The sequence below is a fragment of the Mauremys reevesii genome, linkage group 8 (assembly GCF_016161935.1).
Source record: "Mauremys reevesii isolate NIE-2019 linkage group 8, ASM1616193v1, whole genome shotgun sequence".
Classification (NCBI taxonomy): Eukaryota; Metazoa; Chordata; order Testudines; family Geoemydidae; genus Mauremys; species Mauremys reevesii.
In genome coordinates, this window is record NC_052630.1 from 31,999,604 (window position 1) to 32,018,628 (window position 19,025).

The following is a 19,025-nucleotide window of genomic DNA, read 5'->3' on the forward strand; positions in this document are numbered from 1 at the left end:
CCCTCTCTTTGGTGAGTCTTCTACTGATTTAGGATGAACTGATGGCCAGTTCACTCTTCTTTCAGCATCCCAGTCTCCTCTTCAGGAGCCCATAGTGAAGATTGTGGTTGCTTCTTCTTTCTAATTAACTGGTTCATCTGCTTCCCCTGAACTTTGAGGTGGTGAAGTCATTCTTCACTTCCCCCACAAAAGCTCTTGTATAGTGCTGTTGGCATAGATTGCCTGCCATGTTCCATCCCCAGAAACAATTTCATTTCAGCATTGGCTAAAGTGATTTTGATGTAGATATTCTGTAAACCATGTAGGGTTCCTAGAGGAATGCATTCAAAATATACAGACTTATTCTATAAGGACTCACTGTTGCTCATCCTCTGCAGGTTCAGAAGATCATGACCCAGTTGAACCTGTGCAGTTACATTGTGTTAAAGGCAGAGTGGGATGTGAGGTCAGTTGAGTGCAGGTGGTCCACCTACTCACCATAGACTCCAGCATGGGGGTGCATTAGGGAAGATCTGTAGCTGTGAAAATCACCAATCATTTGACCCTGCAGAAGTCACCAGTCACCAGCAGCAATAGCAGTTGTGAAGTGTCTCCACTGCTGTTGCATGGCCTGGAAGGAGGATTCCTTCCCCCTGCTCTTGTGGAGAAGTCCAGTGAACAGCCCTGCTCCTTGGAATTGCAAACTAGGTCAGAGATTTGGCTGTCAGGGCTGCATTTTTAAAACACAACTCACCTATTTATAAAACCTCCTTGGGGTGGGGAAGAGACGCACAGAGGTGAGTTGAAAGGCATGAGGGGAGTTCTGGAGCAGGGAACCTCCCACGCTGCAGCCACACTGTTTGCCAGTGGGCCCCAGATGTGCACAATATGAGCAGGTGAAAATGTGATCACGACTCTGTCTATAATGCATTTCACCCCACAGTGCACTCACACATCTGTTACAGAGATATTTTTACACTGGTAGCCTCAGCCTCATTTCAGCTGCTGAGGGCATCTCCACTCCTCTCTGCTTAAAGATCACAAAAGGGGATAAAATAACCGAGGATAATGAGGTGGCACGATAAAGGAGAAGAGACCTGCTCCGGGCCAGTACAGCAATGCGTGCTGGAGAAGGCATCTATTTCTGAGGTTGCTTTTTAAAGTGAATTATCTGCTGGTGAAAGGTTCTGGGTTGAGAGCCCTGGAGTCTGAAAGAGCTGTTTATCCATGGAAGGACAGGCATAGCCTGGGCCTTAGCATTGCCAGCTTCTCACACCCTGTCTCCCGTTAGTGTGTCTTCCCTTGCTTCGAGGATAATTCCCTCTACGAGGACTCATTTACGTTCACTTGCAACCTCCAAAAGGTCACCTTAGCACCAAACGTTTGCCTAGCAAAAGATCAATAAGCATAAATAATAATAAAACATCAATATTTAGTCAAATGAAAGGGCCACATTTTGCTCTAACTTGCTGCCCATGCAATTGAATTGGCTTCAGCTGGGTCACATGGTGTGTAAATCAGGGCAGAATTTGGGTCTTTCTTGAAAAATCCTTCACCTACGGTGTCAAATAGAGTTGAGCCCAAATCAAAACCCTGATCCAATCCCCACCCCGCCACCCAGAATGTCACGGAAGTTCAGAGGTGAAGGCAGATCTTCTCTGGTTTTGGTGGCTTTGGCCTGTCTCTGGGATAGATAGGATACACAGCAAACAACATACACAGGTATTGTGCTATCAATGTCCAGCATCTAAACCCAAAGAAAGAACCCTGGAGATCACTGAATTCCTTTAGATTTTATAGAGACATTGGTCGTGCCTCAATAGTTAAAGATGGGTTAACTTTTTCACTTAATGGCAGGGATTCACGCTCTGTTATGTATAAAGAATATGGTATATCCTCTGCTAAATTTTAGCATTTATTATCTGAGTACTGAATTAATGTGCTGAGAATCCATAAGATTGAGTTAAAATTAGATTTAAAAGGGGTCCTTTCAGAAATTTAGCATCCTGTATTAGACCTTTTTTGTCCGTGTAGCGGGGTGGCTACCCGCTCCTGCCCTTTTAGGGCTTTAAAACATCCCTGGGAAGGGGCTTTAGGCTGGGCTGATTGGGGAAGTGGCTGCAGCTGGGGCCATGCCCCAAACTGAGCAACAGGGCCTTATTAGAAGGCCAGGGGAGCCAGAAGAAAAACAGTCTCTATCTGTATTCAGAAGGAGATGGGCCTGGCTGCAGGGAGCTAGACCGGTACCTGAGTGAAGCAGGGCTGGGGACAGGCTGAGGAGCTGGGGAGCTCCAGCCTGGAAAGCCCCAGGCTGTGGCCTAGCAGAGGGCAAACAGGTACTAGGGGTTGCAGAGGGCAGCCCAGGGGTAGGCCAAGGCAGCAGGTCCAAACCCTCCTTGCCAGTGATGAACAGGCTGATACTGCAGTCTGCCCCAGGACGTGGGGCTAGAGAATGATTGGCAGTAGCCAACACTGAGGCAAAGTGGGGATAGTAGGGTGGGGGGTTCCCCTGGGAGGGGGAGACCCAGTTAAAGGGGCACTGGGGTCCTGGGAGGGACACGGGGGCCAGTAGCAGACAGGCGGATCACCGGCTTGCAGAGGGCGCTCCGAACGCTGGACTGAGCTAATTCCCGAGGACGACCAGCAGGAGGCGCCGCCGGGGTGAGTCCGGCCCCGTTACAGTCCCAGATGATCTCAGTAATGAAGTAACAGATTCTTCAAAATTTCCATACAGTTAAAATTCATCAAAAGACACTCAAACAATCATAACTGTCTTGTAGTGACCCCACAAGGACAAAAATATGAACAAAATAATGTCTTTAAAAATTAGTGTCCTCTAATGTGGGACCACAGATGCTAAAATGCATTAATTGTAATTGCATGGTTATTGCATAGTGCCAGAGGGCAGAGCTAAGGTTGTTTGGGTGCCTGTTTTTGTTGTTGTTGCTGTTTTTAGTGTACTGAGAGAGAATTTATTTTTACCAGGTCAATAGAATAGAGCAGCTTCCACTAAAATAAGAATTTGATTCAGCTGGAAATACCCATAATGTTCCAAACTATGCAAGTCCCTAGAGAAGATGGACTCTATGGACCCTGGCTCTGCAGAGGGAAAACTCCTTGCTCTTCCTTTTCGGCCCTTATCCCCAAAATGAACAGAGGGTATGTTATAATTTTTTGTCTGAAGATTACTGTAGCATATGTAGCACTTCACCACTTTCACTTATAATACATTATCCTTTACACGGCAGCAGTGTGAAGGTTAAAGATCAAGGCCGAATATATTTTCGTTTACTTTCACATCCATTTGTCATAACAAAGGCTGTTTTTAATTTTAAAAAGTGAAAAAATCCTCCCCACATTCAATCCAGGCTGCATTAGATTATGTTACTGCCTTTTCTTCCCTGAGTTCCAGAGCCACAAGAATCCTGTTGAAGATACAGTAGCATAGTGCAACTTTCTTTTCAGCATACTTCTCACTTGCTGGGGGAAAAAAAGTTACAATGAGCCCTTTTAAGAAAATGTACAAACACACACATATTCCCATCCGTAAAATTAATCATCATAATTTCAACTTTTATTGGAGGGTACAGAGTAATAAAACCTGCTCACCATACAGAGAAAATAACATCTTTTTATATCAGGCACAGCTTGTAGCATGAATCCAACCAATACTTTCAATATGCAACAGATTTTTCAGTGGTTTGAGCATTGGCCTGCTAAACCCAGGGTTGTGTGTTCAATCCTTGAGGGGGCCATTTAGGGATCTGGGGCAAAATCAGTACTTGGTCCTGCTAGTGAAGGCAGGGGACTGGACTCGATGACCTTTCAAGGTCCCTTCCAGTTCTATGAGATAGGTATATCTCCATATATTTATATTAACAGTGGGAACTGGACAGACTGACTTTTTGGAGTATGTAAAGCCATCGTGGTGTTGGCACGCTGAAAGATTTATGTGTTTGCGACTCCTTGGTAAGAGGATATAGTGGTGCTAACATCACACCTACTTCATGGCTGGAGATGAGCAGCCAACCACCAAACTTCCAAAGATAGACAGGCAACGTAGTTCAGAGAAAATCTGATCTGACATGAATCATTGGGCAGAACTAAAATCACGTTGAGGAAGAAGATTCGTAAAGTTTACATAATTGTTGTTCTTGGTTTGTTTATTGTGTACATCAGCATTTCTTGGTCTTGGCTGGGACTGGAAACAAAAGAGCCAAAATACCAAGAAGAACGTTGCTCTCATGGTATTTTTCTACTCCCATGGGGAGCAAGAAGTGCTAATGAGATTTCTAACCCAAGAGGTTCAAATAGCTTGCATAAGGTTCTACCAAGCATTTGGGCCCAAATTTTAAGGTCCTTATTTACTGGTCTTCACTGAGTCAAGGGGCATGTGCGTGAGCAAGGACGTTAGTTTTAGGTGCTTATTCAAGCATAATAGAATTTCTGAACCTTTTGAGGCTCATCCATCACTACTTCCAGACTCTGAAGCTGGCTGCTTTTCAGGCAGTTTTCCTGCCTCTGTAGAAATACTGTCCACTTGAGTAGTGTGTGGAGAAGCACGACACCCTGTTGAGATGGAGGAATTTCAGTTTCTAAATCTTACTTTTCACTTTCCAGGCCTGCTTCTTAGTCATAGGACAGTTGGAGGTGGTAAAGCTCAATCCAGAGATTGCTTGTCCCTACTTGCCACACCAACAGATTTTTACAGCTTGTGGCCTATCGCCTCACTGCCGTTCTACTGGATCTTGCTGAAATAAGTGTGTTTAGAATTTTGACACCTGTCTGATATATTTTTACTTTAGCTGATGGTGAATTAGGTACAAAACACCTCCATGAGTTGCAGGGCTGATTCTTTACTTACTGGCCCCATTATGATGCATGTACGCCTGTGCAAAATGGGTGCAAAAGGCTATCCACTCATAATGGCAACGTTTTGCATTCACTTTGCACATGAGTAAATAGGTCTGGGGGCTCAAGTCAGTGGACAATCAGGCCTGTAGCATGTGGCTTATAGCTTGAGCATTATCCTCAAAAAAATCACTTTTAAAACTGGACCAAATCCGAATGGCATTACTTAGTTATTATTCTATCCTTGCTTTGGTTAAATTAATGAGAATTTTGCTAAAGTAGGACCTGATTAAGGGCTTCAAGTTTTAGCCTATCCTGTTTAAGTTCTTCAGAAGCACTGGTGAATAGTGATAGCTCAATGGATGGGTGGGGGGATAGATCATCCGTTTGAAGATCTATGCCATCTTTTGGAAGACCGAGGGGGTGGGTCTGAAAAAGTGTACATCGTTGTTCCATAATTGTGTAGCTCTTCTCCATATCCTCATGCTGGGCTGAGATGAGAGCTCTCTCTGGGAACACTGAGTCAGATGCATCCCTGATCTAAGACCGTTGACATCCAGTAGAGATACAAGTCAAGTTCATCCCTTGAGTATGTTCTGGTGTCCTTGGTGCTGACATTTGCATTCTTGTGCTTGTGTCCCTTTATGTTTGAGCCCAAGTAGGAGAGAACATGTTTGGAGTTGAAGAACATACTGGTGTGACAGATATTCGTCATAGCACTTACTACACTACTGGAAAGTGCTCCAGTACTATGGTGAAGAGGGTGGTATAAGAACCTGAATAAAATAGAATGGAAAATCCCATGGTAGAGACAATAGCATGCCTTGACACACTCCTCCAGAGAACATCTTGCCCTTGGATGAGACCCTTTGAAGACAAGTCCTTGTAAAATATGGTCAGTGGTTTTCCCTGAGATGAGCTTAGCACAGTTCTTATTGGCTTGTTCAGAGGGAAGGGACCTGTTTAGTTCATCTGGGAGAGTTGCTGCCTCTGATCTCCACTGAAGCCAATGAGATGCATTACTTGTGTGTGAAAGTGTGTGCGGGATTGGGCTCTGACTCGATAAACTCCCACACAAATATAAGTATGAAAAAGTTGAACCTCTTATCCATTGGAATTATTGGTTCCTTAGGGCATCTACAAGAAAATCTCATTGAAACAGAGACCCCTTTTTTTTAGGAATTCTACATCTGATTCAGAATTTTAGGGTCACTCCCTTTAAATTCACCCAGATACAGAACTGGACAGTATATTATTGCGTAAAGTCATGATAAAAAATAACATCAGCCCAAATCTTGGAGTCTGATGTGCATTGTGATTGCTTTTTACCACTGAAGTGGCACAAATCAGCAGGAATGAACCAGTGGGTCTGTCCCTGGTTTTCGAATTTAACATACACTCTGTGTTAATCTTATAATTTAAGATTACTAAATATAATGGGTGTAGGCAAGGGCTATGCACCCGGTACTTCTCTCACTTGTAGCAGTTTTACACCAGGGTCACTCCACTGACTTCACCAGAGTTACTCCTGATTTGTACTGGAATAAGTGAGATGAGAATCAGGTCATGTAGGCTTTACCATCCGGGATGATAAATTTTGAGAAATATGCAAATATACAAATACGATTTCAATATGTGTGCAGCATAGATTCTCTCACTTGTTCAGGGCCTGCAGGTTTTATTGCACCCCACAGACTTTACATAATGTTGGCATGCTTCCCTCTTCATTATGTCATAAATGTGAAGTGGAGACAGGGTCATTCTATCATATGTTGTGGTCATGTAATAGGATTCAACTTTTCTTGGGGCAAACTGTGTTTGAACAGATTTCAACTATTCTAAGCATGGATGTACATATGAATCCTTCCTTACCAATCCTGGGTTTTTCATCAGAAGATATGGTCTTACAAGAAAGTAAATCTTATTTTCTACAGCTGTCACAAGGCAGAGCTAGACATGGTAGATGAGGTTTGTGGAAAGCACACTCCACCTTCACTCTCTGCTTTAGATGAACTGAACTGGAAAGCTGCTCTCCCTTGCAGAAGTTGTGGTCAAAGTCAGACAACCTCAACCTGAATTTATCCGTAAATCATTTACATTCATTAACTGAAAAGGGTTTTGTGTGTTCTCTAAAAATTGTTTCACTGAATTAGTAACAATTCAAGATGCTAACCAGAAAAATGTGAGATCAGGTGTCAGATTGTGGTCCCTATGAGGGACTCTGTTGGTAAAGCCGGTTTAACCTGCCTGCTGAAGACGTGCGTGTGAATCTCTGGGTTGCATAGCTGGCTCCATGCTCCTCTTCCTCATGGCTCCTGATTCAGGGGTTGTGACCAGGGAAAGTGGGCATGGCTGCAGCATCCCTGCGTTCTGGCCAAATCTGCCAGCCCTCTGAAGGACATTGCAGCAGGTGGTACTCAGAGCCACTTTGAAGCTCAAGTTGTGCTCAAGAGTCCATAAGTCAGGGAGCCACATTTGCCATCTGAACTCCAGGTGCTGATCATTTTACTGGGAGGGCCTAATAGAAGATTTGAGGCCAAAAGAGCTAATGCAATCCTGGGTTTCAGAAACAGGAGAATCTCAAGTAGGAGTAGAGAGGTTATTTTACCTCTGTATTTGGTACTGATGCAACCACAGCTGGAATCTTTTGTTCAATTCTGGTGTCCACAGTTCAAGTAGGATGTTGATAAATTGAAGAAGGTTCAGAAAAGAGCTGCAAGAATGATTAAAGGATTGGAAAATGCTTTGCAGCAATAGACTCAAGGAGCTCAATCTATTTAGCTTAACAAAGACAAGATTAAGGGGTGACTTGATCACTGTCTGTAAGTACCTACATGGGGAGCAAATATTTAATGATGGTCCCCTTCAATCTAACAGAGAAAAGTATAACATGATCCAGTGGCTGGAAGTTGAAACTAGACACATTTAGACTGAAAATAAAACATATATTTTTAACTGTGAGAGTAGTTAGTCATGGGAACAATTTACCTAGGGTCATGGTGGATTCTCCATCACTGGCACTTTTTAAATCCAAGTGGATGTTTGGATGTTTTTCTAAAAGATCTGCTCTAGGAATTTTTGGGGGGATGTTCTCTGGCCTGTGATGTACAGGAGGTCAGAATAGATGGTCATAATGGTCCCTTCCCAAACCTCAGACATCTGGGTTTGGGGTAATCTTATTCCCATTGAAGTCAATAGCAAAATTGTTGACTTCAGTGAGCAGGTGGAGATCCTTTGTGGGTGCTTAAAGTCAGATCTTGATGAGAAACATATTTGCAAGAAGCCAGTCCCCTCACCTCTGCTCCAACCAACCTTTCCCCCTATATTGCTAAACGTATCTGTATCTCCTTTGCCTTCCCTCAGCGAAACTGGACAGAACCTAAGGTTTTATGATATAGGCAAGCCAAGCCTTGGCCTTTTCCGTTCCTTTCTGGTTCCCATCCTCCCACTCAAGGGAAATATTTGAAAGATAAGTTGGCATATTTTTACCACCTTCAAATATCTCCCTGACTTAATGTTTTCTTAGCTGGAAGATAGCTTTTCAACATACATACATATATATAATTACAATCCTTTTCACCTAGACATGTGAGGAATTCCACTTTCTTCCAGTGGGAGTTCTCAGGAAGGTTTAGGTTAAATGGGCCAATAAGGGAAAAGCATGTAGCAGAAGATTTTACCCTCTAAAGAATTTTTTTAAAAAATATGTCAGAATATCTAACTGTCAAAGAATTTAAACAATAATACCTGATGTACAGACTGGAGTGCAGTGCTTAGTAATATGAAGATTGCAATCTCCCTACAGCGCACCTAGAGATTAATTGGGTTCAAAGCAATATGTCATGCAGAGCCGTCTAGCAGAAAAGTACAGCAGGGGAGAAACCTACAATCCTCTCTTAATAATTCCCACAGAAAATCTAGGAAAAATTCCCCTACAAATTACCTCCACCTGTTTGTGGAGACATAGAGATTTTATCCAAGAGGTATCTCAAGAAAACTTGCATTCAAGCATTTCATTGAATGTTTGTGGTGATTGAAAATTGTTACTGTCTCATGCTTGTTTGTCTAGCCTATATGCAATGAGCTGGTAACATCAGTCCTGGTTCTGGTGGATATGTGTCCATATCACAGAAACCATCATTGTGACTGGTAGTGTCAGCAGAGAGATCAAGGCAGGAATAGACCATCGAGACTGAATTGGCCTCTCAACTTCTAGAATTCGGAGGGCCAAATTCTGCCCTTGGTTATACCATGGGAAATCCGGAGTAGCCCCACTGACTTCCATGAGGTTACATCATTGTAACTGAGAACAAGATTTGGCCTGTAGAAAATCATTGAGACACACGGGCAAGGCAGTGTATAGAAGTTTATGCAATTATCTGTGCTTGGTCCACATGGTGGCAAAACTTCCACTGATTTCCCTGGAAGCAGGACAGAGCTTTGGTGGGTTGTCAATCCAGCATGTGTCATGGTCCCTAAAAATAATAGAAATAATTAAAAAACTCAAGCATGAAAAAGAATCACAACTGTAAATCCACCTGCAGTTAGCTTCCTAAACAATAATTTGTATCTCACCTGGATAAAAGTTTAATTTCAGCTAATAACGTTTTAACAACCGAGGAGTACAAGGCCAATATGTTCAAAAGTGAGTGCCTAAAGTAAGGCTTCTAAGTCCATATATAGGCACCTAAATAAGCCTGACCTGACTTTTGAAAGTGCTGAACACCTGTCAGCTCCCAATGAGTTCAAGGAGAGCATCTGAGTGCTCAGCAATTTTGAAAACCAGGCCTCTTATTTAGGGTCCTAAATATACACTCAGGAGCTGAACTATAGGCACCCACTTTTGAAAATCTTGGCTGAAATAACTGCTTCTAGAATTTGAGAACCCCTTTGTGGGTTTTGTTGGGGGCCTGTTTTTATTGGTATAAATGTCACTCTTGATATTTTCCCGTCAAGGCTGCTGCTCTCAGTTTCTGTTTTGGGTACTAGTGCATGATGATGTGAGGGCACAGACATAACCTTCTGCAGCCCAGGGAGAGTAGGAGGAAAGGTAAGTTCAATTTATTTATAAAATTATTACATTATTTTACTAGATCTTTAAACTTTATTTAAATTCTTTATTTGGCAAAAAAGAGGGGGTATCATATTTTAATTAGTAGCCGTGTCAAAGGAGAGCTAGATTAATTATTGGAAATTACTCTGTCCAGATGGTTTTAATTTTCACAGCAGGGAACCGGCCTCTTTTGAAGGTGATATTTTTCAAATTAAAATCAGCCTGGATATTACTCATACATGTTGTAGTTTGAAGGTGACATGGTGTGTCCTCTGCTTTCTAACCTACGCTGCGTTCACGTCTATGTTCTGCCCTAGTGAAACAATCCTTTGGATTAAAAAGCTGCAGGTTGCTTATCTCCAAAATTAAAGCCATCAGAGGGGTAATAGGTGACTGAAGGAACTGGTAATGGGAGATGAAGTCTTTTCATTGTTAGGTTGCCCTTTTGAATTCTCAAACCAAAGTGACCAAGAGTTGTTACCTGATGGTCAGCATCACACTTAGTAGTTTTAACAGAGGCTCTGAGAACTGAATGGACAGGGAGAATGAATTACTCTCTAGCCCACAGAGGCAGTGCTTCCAGAAGAAGGTTGAGGCATGCTGTCAATGTGGAGGTAACTTGTATTGTTGTTGCCTATGCCCTCCCTGGTCTGTAGATAAATGGAGGACTTCAGTCTCCAGAGCTTCCACGTACACTATTTTCTGGTCCCTTAATTGTTCACTCATCTGGGCAGAGTTCCTCTGAGGGGTGTCCAAACTAACTCCTTGGACACCTTCTTGGAGCAGTGGGCATTATCGGGGGTTCCCTGCCTGGTGTCCTCTTCTGGATCCCTTGTTTTGACCCTGTGACCTGCACCCCGTCCTTATTTGTTCTTTTTTGTCTCCCAAAAAAGCAGCAAAGAGTCCTGTGGCACCTTATAGACTAACAGACGTTTTGGAGCATGAGCTTTTGTGGGTGAATACCCACTTCGTCAGATGCAAATGTGGGATGACATTTGTCTCCCACAATGTCAATTTCTGGTTTCCTTGGCCCCTCCCTGACCAAATGGGGTGGGTCTTGGTGCCCATCCCCTCAGCTGAGGGAGGGTCCAAATAATCAGCAGTAGTTGACCCACCAGCCCCAGTGATCAAGTAGGTTGGTACATTTCTTAGACACTGAAATATATATAATACACATACATGTTGCATCCATCTGCTGTTAGACACTTAAACAATAATTTCTCTCTGCCTTGATATAGGTTTAATTTCACGGGATACCCTTTTAACAAATGAAGAATCTAAATAAATGTAAGCATCTGTTGAACATTTGGTAATCGTAAGAATAAAAATACCAAAAATCACATCTCTGTCTGAGCTGCAGAAGGAAATCTCCATTGAGGGTTAAAGTTTTGTGATATTTACATTGCTGAAAAAGCCAAATTCTGACTTTACAAGTGGGAAAAATATTAATGTGCTTAAATGAAACAAACTCGTATTTCTATCCCCTTGGTAAATCCTTACAGTGAACATATTTGATCGTAGAGGGTTTTACAGTTCTGAAATATGAAGGTCAAAAAGAATGTGACTTTCTGTAGCACAGATCAAACATTCTTCAATGTTTGGCCATAGCTGTATTTTTAGGGTAAGATTTAGTTTGTATGAATTTCCAGTACAGGGCCCGGGTTTCCATGCACTGACATGTAGACTTTCTCAGGTTATATTTCTATCATGTCCGCTTTCTATTCTGATCTCTAGAGATGGGCCTGGGCCAAAAGGCCGGATTTGAACACCCCAAACTTTATGGGAGGATGATTCGGCTTTAACCTTGGTCTTGATTTGAATGTTGCAGCTGGCCCCTAACTCTGTAATGAAACAAAATGAAATTCTGGATCTAAATGCTTCCCCATTGTGGGGGTGGTTGTAGCGATGGGTTGCAGGCCTGGATGCCAATTTTGGCCCATCTCTGACAAAAAACTTGTGACATGGCAAGTGGCATTAACTTAGGACTGCACAGAGACATAAAACATCCTTCACCATGGAGGCAGGGCCAGGGAAACTCTGCACTCCAACATGGTGACCAGGTTAGATTGTGTAAGGCATTAAATGCCCACCCTATCACGGGCAGGGTTCTAGACACTGCCCCACAGGATTTTCACAGTGGTAGCTGGTGGGCTCCTGAGTGTGCCAGGGGATGCATACAGGACTTTTAAAGAGCCAGCGTCCTCATCAAAAAAGGCACCAAAGCAATGGGTACTAATTTGCTCCCTGTTGTTGGTTTCAGTGAAATTGCCACAGCCTGAAGGGGCCATGATAACCAAGTGCCCTTTTGTCTGTCTCGGTTAGGGCTGGCACACCACACGTTGGCCTGTGGTAATGAATTTAGTTTTCACTTTGCTGTTAATGGCATCATTCCTGAGAACGTAATTCACATGATGTTTTACGGGGGGGACTCCTCTCCCCACACAAGAATAATAATATAACTTTGTTAATCTGGGCAGTAAAAGTGTGTGTGTGTAAATTCTCAGTTACACTGATGTAAATCTGGGGTAATCAGATGAAGTCAGTAGCATTATTTTAGATTTATACCTGTGTAACCAAGAGCAGAATTCAGCCTGTGGTAAGGTGTGTGGGTTGGTCGGTTGTGTGTGTTTTTTTTCCCCCCATATGGACTGTGTCTTCATTTAGTGATCCAGGTGGACATAGGAGAACTTCTTGACTTACCTCATTCATGCCATGACTTGGTCTGACTGCGCTGGTAAATGCCTTTTTTCTTCTTCCTTTTACAAGCCCAGCTTCTAGTGGAAACAGACACATTTGGCAGTCAAGTCCGGATCAAAGGGAAAGAGACAGACTTTTACCTTTGCATGAACAGGAAAGGCAAGCTAGTGGGGAAGGTAAGTGTTTTCTATTAATTCATTTGTAACATGAGCATTACCTTTAGCAGTGACTGCGAAGCCGTAATGATGTGTTCCGAACTTTGCCTGTCAACCCCAAATGAAAAGCAGGACTTGAGGAATGTGGAATTTTTAAAGCAGTCCATCCCTTTACCAACCCTTCCCCCACAATAAAATAAAGCAGCCAACCACCGGGATTTTATTACTGATGCCTTGGGTATGCACAGGTTTCCATTTTACAGTTGCATAGATTGACAAAAGATGTATGCATCTCAAAAACAATTGAGCACTCGCATTACATGATATAAATCTCTTTTACCTTGGTGGTAAAAAAAAAAAATGTTAGGAACATGTTAGAGAGGTTAGCAGTGTAGTGCCTGTTTTAATAACAAGAGTCAGAATATACTGTAGCAAAACTAATACTGGAATCTGAACATCTTATTAGGGCTGGGCCCCACGGTTCTAGCATTACAGGAATATTTTATTACTTTGGATCCCAGCACAATAGAAGCATGTAACAAATTACACATATTTGCCTGTGTAGCTTCACTTCTTTGCTGAAGTCATATTTTTTTTAATTCATTAACTTGTTTTTGTAACTTACATGGGTTCTTTGTATTGCTGGTGAATCCAAAGTTAAATAATTGGGCAGGAGGCTGTCAAAGTTAAATTCCACCAAACGCACATAAAAAGCACTCACCCTCTGTACCACATGAATTAAAACACTGGCTATCCCTGTGGCAGTGAAAAAGGGAAGCTGAGTTTTTTGCTTTGAGTCAACAAAGGCACTGAAAGCCATATTCCCAAATAGAAACCAGGTGTCCTAGCCACTCTGGTGAGATGTTATGTACTATGGTGGTCCCAGGAGTGACACTGTGTGTGTGTGGGGGGGGGAGTCTTTTCATAGGGTGCTTTTCTGTACCATTACTCATTCAAGTAAAGGCTACTTTAAAGACTGATGTCTACACTACCTCAGTAAGTTGACCTAAACTATGCAACTCCAGCTACGAGAATAACGTAGCCAGAGTCAACGTAGCTTAGGTTGACTTATGCGGGGTCCTCACTATGCTGGGTTGATGAGAGACATTCTCCTATTGACTTACCTTGCTCTTCTTGTTCGGGGTAGAGTACTGGGGTCGACTGGAGAGTGATCTGTGATCGATATGACAGGTCTTCACTAGACCTGCTAAATCAACCCTGATGCATTGATACCCAGAGCATCAATCCGGGGGGTAGTGTAGACATAATTTTCAAAAGCACCCATTAATTCTGGGTGCCCAACTTAAGATGCTGACAACCTGATTCTCTGAAGTGTTGCGCACTGGGATTCCATTTTAAATCAATGAGATTTGCAAATGCTCAGCATCTTGGAAAATTAGACCTAGATGCTGGATTCACCATTGCCCTTCACCTTGAGAGGAAGGATCATTCATTGGTTAAGGCCCTGGCCTGGGATTTAGCAGAACCACATTTGATTCTCTGTTCTGGCACAGATGTCTTGTGTGACTTTGGAGAAGTAACATGGGGCCATATTTTTTAAGGTATTTAATCGCCTAAAGATAGGTGCTTAGTGGGATCTTCAAAAGCTCCTAAGGGCCAATGGGAGTTAGGTACCTACGTGCTTTTGAAAGTCCTACTTGGCACCTATCTGTATCTTTAGGTGCCTAAATACCTTAAAAAATCTGGCCCTTAGCCTCTCTGCGCCTCAGTTCCCCATCTGCATGCTGAGGATAACAACACAGTCCTGCTCACGGGGAGTGTTGTGGGGATAAATATGTTAACGGCTGTGAGGTGTTGAGATACCACAGCCGTGAGGGCCGTGTAAGAATCTAAGGTAGATACATGTAAAGTGACTGTAAAATGCCGCCATTCTGCTTCAGTGGCGTTTACACTGGTGCAAATGACCACACATGGTGCAGGCAGCAACCAATGAGCCTTAGATGTCTTAAACCGGATACCCAGATACCACTTTTGAAAATTTAGGCCTAAGTCTTTTTCAGAACCAGTCCCACAATTTGGCTCATTGGGTGTGATTCAGGACAATTACTTAGCTTGTTCTCTTCATATAATGTGATGTTTCAGTTTCTCTCAATATGCTTTTCATGATGTTAAGCTGGCAAGCAGCTCATTTTAAAATAAATCTTTTCTTGTAAATATCATATCTGAGCCTTCTTGCCCCACTCCAGTAAAGATCCAGATTGCTGACAAGTTCATAAAACATGCCGCCTTGAGCAGGAGGGGGCACTGAACATTCTGTTTGGAAGGAAAATGTTCCAGACGCGTTGCCCATATTAACAGCTTCTCAAGAGCACAAACGAAAATAACAGCATGTCTTCTTGATACCAAAGAGTGTGGTTTTAATTAGTATCATAGTTTCAGCTCTTTTTGTGGCAAGAGTTTGAGGGAGTGTTTTTTAGATTGAATGCTCTAAACAGCTAGTAAACCCCGAGGAAAAAGTTAGATAAAAATTCATACCTGGGCTAATGCATATCTCGAAGTATGTTCTGAGAGGAAATACGAAGCACACGATGATCATTTTGCAGTTGCCCCAGCATGTCCATCTGGCAACAGTGGAAATTTGAGGCAAAACTGGTTCTTTTTCTCTGCTCGTTTCCTCTTGCCTTACACTGCATAATCCGTAACAATACCAACAGATGCCATCTGGCTTTGTTCTCCTCCTCAGTCAGCATTTTTGGATTCTCCCCAGTTGAAAACCTGCTTTGAATTTAGTTCTTTTTTGTTTCCCATAATCACCTACAAAGGGTATTACAAATCGGAGCAGGTTGTTGTTATTCGCAGCTGGAACGTCTGACGAAAGTGACCATTTCAGAAACTGGGCTCGTTCCCTGCCTTGGAGCTAGTTATGTTGCAGGCAAACAGATTAATCCTCAGGGTTCAAAAGAGCAGCCTTCATTTTTCTTTTTCATCGACTCATTTACATCTGTGCCAGCTCTTCTGAGTCCAGGCTTCCAATGGCGCTTTCTCAGCAGCTCAAAATCTGGTGTTTGCAGCATTGCTCTCCCTTCCTTGTTTCAGAGGGGCAGCCATGTTAGTCTGTATTGGCAAAAACAGCGAGGAGTCCTTGTGGCACCTTAGAGACTAACAAGTTTATTTGGGCATAAGCTTTCGTGGGCTAAAACTCACTTTTAGCCCATGAAAGCTTATGCCAAAATAAATTTGTTAATCTCCAAGGTGCCACAAGGACTCCTCGCTGTTTTTCCTTTCTTGTTAGTTATTCTTTGTGACTTCACAGCTGACATTGGCCAAAGGTCTGAAAAGTGTCACAGGCAGGATTCTAACTCTGTTGTCACTGCAGGCCGCTTCTGAGTTTTCCGAGATGCTGACCCACTACCTCCCAACTTGGGAGTCCCAAGTGCAATGTATGAAAACTGGAGACTAGGCAAGTGCTGGAAAGGGAATGACTGTTTTTCTGTTACAAGTGACCTGCGCAGCAGAAAAGCAAATTGAATTGTGCATGCTCTCTAGCTGCTGCTTGATGTTGTGTAAAGAAGGCCTAATCAGGTTTTTATTTGGTTGGTTGGTTTCAAATATTTGTTTTCTGCTTTAGTTATTTGTTTATTTTACCTTAGAAACAGCATGTCTTAATTTCCCTGGTTTTACTAGGTGTATGTGGCCCGCTGATGAGCTAAGTGGGATTATGACATCATGAAGAGAGAGCAATTTAGGTGGAAGGGAATTGTTAGTTTTGTTTAAAACTTTGTTTTCTGTTTGTTTTTTGTTAATGCCCATTTAACTCAGGCTTCTGACCGACACTTGGGAGAAGAACGCTCTATGTGAAAGATTTAACACTCTGGCCCATACAAATGAAAGCTGAGAAAATTTCAATTCCAGTTTTCTCACTTAGTAATCTCTCCTAGTTTTGGGATTTTCATATTAAATAAAATCGGGTTTCCTATGTGTTCCAGACAGGATGATAACCAATGGATAATATCCATGATTTGTTCTGACTCATTTTCTCTCTCACCGCTGTGTGCACACTGGTGTATGTGTATGCACACACATCCCTTCTCTTTCATACTGACTGCGAATTGTAATGACACAATAGCATCAGAGACACTCTGATTTACATCAGTTGACAATCTGGCCCAATTATTTTAGATATTGCTTAATTCCATGTCTTGTAGCTAACCGGACGCTTAAGGGCTCAATGTTTTTGCTATAATTGAATTTTCAGTGTGAGAGAGGTGAGGCCTAGTAGTCTGTGTGCAGGATCTCCTGAATTCTAACCCGGACTCTGACAGTGGGTGTATCCACACTGGAGCAGAAGATGTAATTTCCAGCTTGGGGAGATATACCCGTGTTAGTTTTGATTGAGCTAAAAATACCCGTGTAGTCCTGGCAGTGTGAGTGGCGGGATAAACTGGCAGCCCCAAATACTTTCCTATGTTTTCAGACAGGACCATCCTGAGGGCAGGTACCCGCTCTCACCCAGGGCCGCCCAGAGGATTCAGGGGGCCTGGGGCAAAGCAGGGGGAGCTGCGGCGCTTGTACTCACCCGGCTGCAGTCCGGGTCTTCAGCGGCATTTCGGCGGTGGGGAGCCCTTCAGTCGCTCCGCATCTTCGGCAGCACTGAAGGTCCCCCGCCCCACCTGAAATGCCGCCGAAGACCCAGACTGCCACCAGGCCAGGGCATGCAGGGCCCCTGTGGGGCCTGGGGCAAATTGCCCCACTTGCCACCCCCCCCACCCCCCCCGGGCGGCCCTGTTCTCACGGCCTGTGGGCTCGATCAGAGCTAGCACAGGTATGTCTCTCTGAGCTGGAAGTTACACCTCCAGTGACTCCCACTGGGGCCTCAGACTAGTTGTTTTTCTTTCTGCTTCAGCTGCTCTATCTCAGAAATAGAGATAATAATACGTATAACGTAGGAGTTTTATGAGACAATGTTGGTAAGGGACTTGAAGTTAAGTGCTAAGTAATATTCTGTGTGCAATAAGGACTACAAAATCTTTACAGAAGGGAATGGCAGACAGTCATGCAAGCCAATAGCTATTGGTTGGTACACCACTAAGCATGTTGGAGGTGTTGTGTTGATGCTGAGAACTTGAATTTTCATTTCAAAATGAGCATTGTAGACCAGGCTCGTCATGCCAGGCTCCACCAGCTTGCTACCCAGTGTTCCTTCTGCTGCAGAATTAGGTGCTATATAGAATTTGGGGACGCTGTGCCGTTTCTCCTTTGCTCCCCCATAAGGAGCTCCATGCAGCAGTCCATTGTTATGCAGCATACACGTGATTGGTTAGCCATATGAATGTCACCCTGGGAACAGAATTCATGAGTTGGGCAGTGCATCTCCTGGAACACACAGACAGGGTGGGTTCATGTTCTATACTCTTCCGTGAACAACAGCCTGGGTCCATGCGCAGTTTATGGACCTGGGCTGATTCTGTGTACACCACTATAAGGCATCCAGTTCCTGCTTCCTTCCCACAGGTACCTATCCCCAACTGGTGCCCTAGCTTCCATCCCCAATCCCCTCCCAATCTGAGGTGTCTTCTGGAAGATGGTGGTCTGACTTCCTCCTCCCACTTCCTCTCTGGGACAGAGGCCCCATCATGTGTTCTTCAGGGGTGATGGGTAGCCCTTCCACTCATTTTACAGCTTCCGAGGAGTTGTCAAATGAAAACCACAGTGCTCCCCTGTCCCAAATCTGCAAGAATCTCTGGGGTGGGAGCTCTCTCATCAGGCACTTGTGCTCCAGTGGCAGCTACGCTCTACAAAACACCCATTGACAAAAGCTGCTAAGGGCCTCAGAATCTGGCCGAGTGGGAGTTCTGCCTGAGTAAGGAGTAAGTAGATACCTCAGGATTTGGCTCCCTTTCAGCAAGTGGGGATTGGGATTGTATGACACTGTGGGCTAAAAAGAAAATGTAAGGTCACGTCCTAACAAAATCTCAGACCAATTACATTAACTCAGCTATTTACTAAGAATACAACATATAATAAGGTGCAACATATCCATATTGTACAATTCGCTGTTGTGCGCCAAACTAGCACTCTAACTTTTACCATAGTGCTCTGAGTTTTCTTTTAAAAACCACAAGGACTTGAAATTCAAACTCCCCAGGAAATCACCTTTAATATTTTCAATATTTCTTGAGATAAGTTTGGAATTTTAAGGGTTTTCTTTTATTCCCCCTTTCTGTATCTTTTATGGACAATTTCCACCTCCTACCCCCTGTTCCTATTAAAGGGTATAAAATGCAGCCACTTGAATGGTCTGAACTTAAACTCACTCTACTATAAAAACA

The 19,025-nt window shown here is 43.3% G+C and overlaps 1 protein-coding gene and 1 long non-coding RNA gene across 8 annotated transcripts in view; one reads left to right on the forward strand and one right to left on the reverse strand.

The window, feature by feature from the left end:
• The window catches only part of FGF18 (fibroblast growth factor 18), a 94,021-nt gene that overhangs the window by 42,844 nt on the left and 32,152 nt on the right, over positions 1-19,025 (forward strand). For all 7 annotated transcript variants that reach the window (XM_039485229.1, XM_039485231.1, XM_039485226.1 and 4 more), the window contains exon 3: positions 12,650-12,756. In XM_039485229.1, the coding sequence (XP_039341163.1) occupies positions 12,650-12,756 (107 nt within the window). The remainder of the gene's footprint in view (positions 1-12,649; positions 12,757-19,025) is intronic.
• LOC120369758 lies at positions 9,214-15,797 on the reverse strand. Its single transcript, XR_005583381.1, has 3 exons — positions 15,232-15,797; positions 12,584-12,657; positions 9,214-9,305 (listed from the first exon to the last, which is right to left on the reverse strand). It is a non-coding gene; the product is annotated as an uncharacterized LOC120369758 (long non-coding RNA).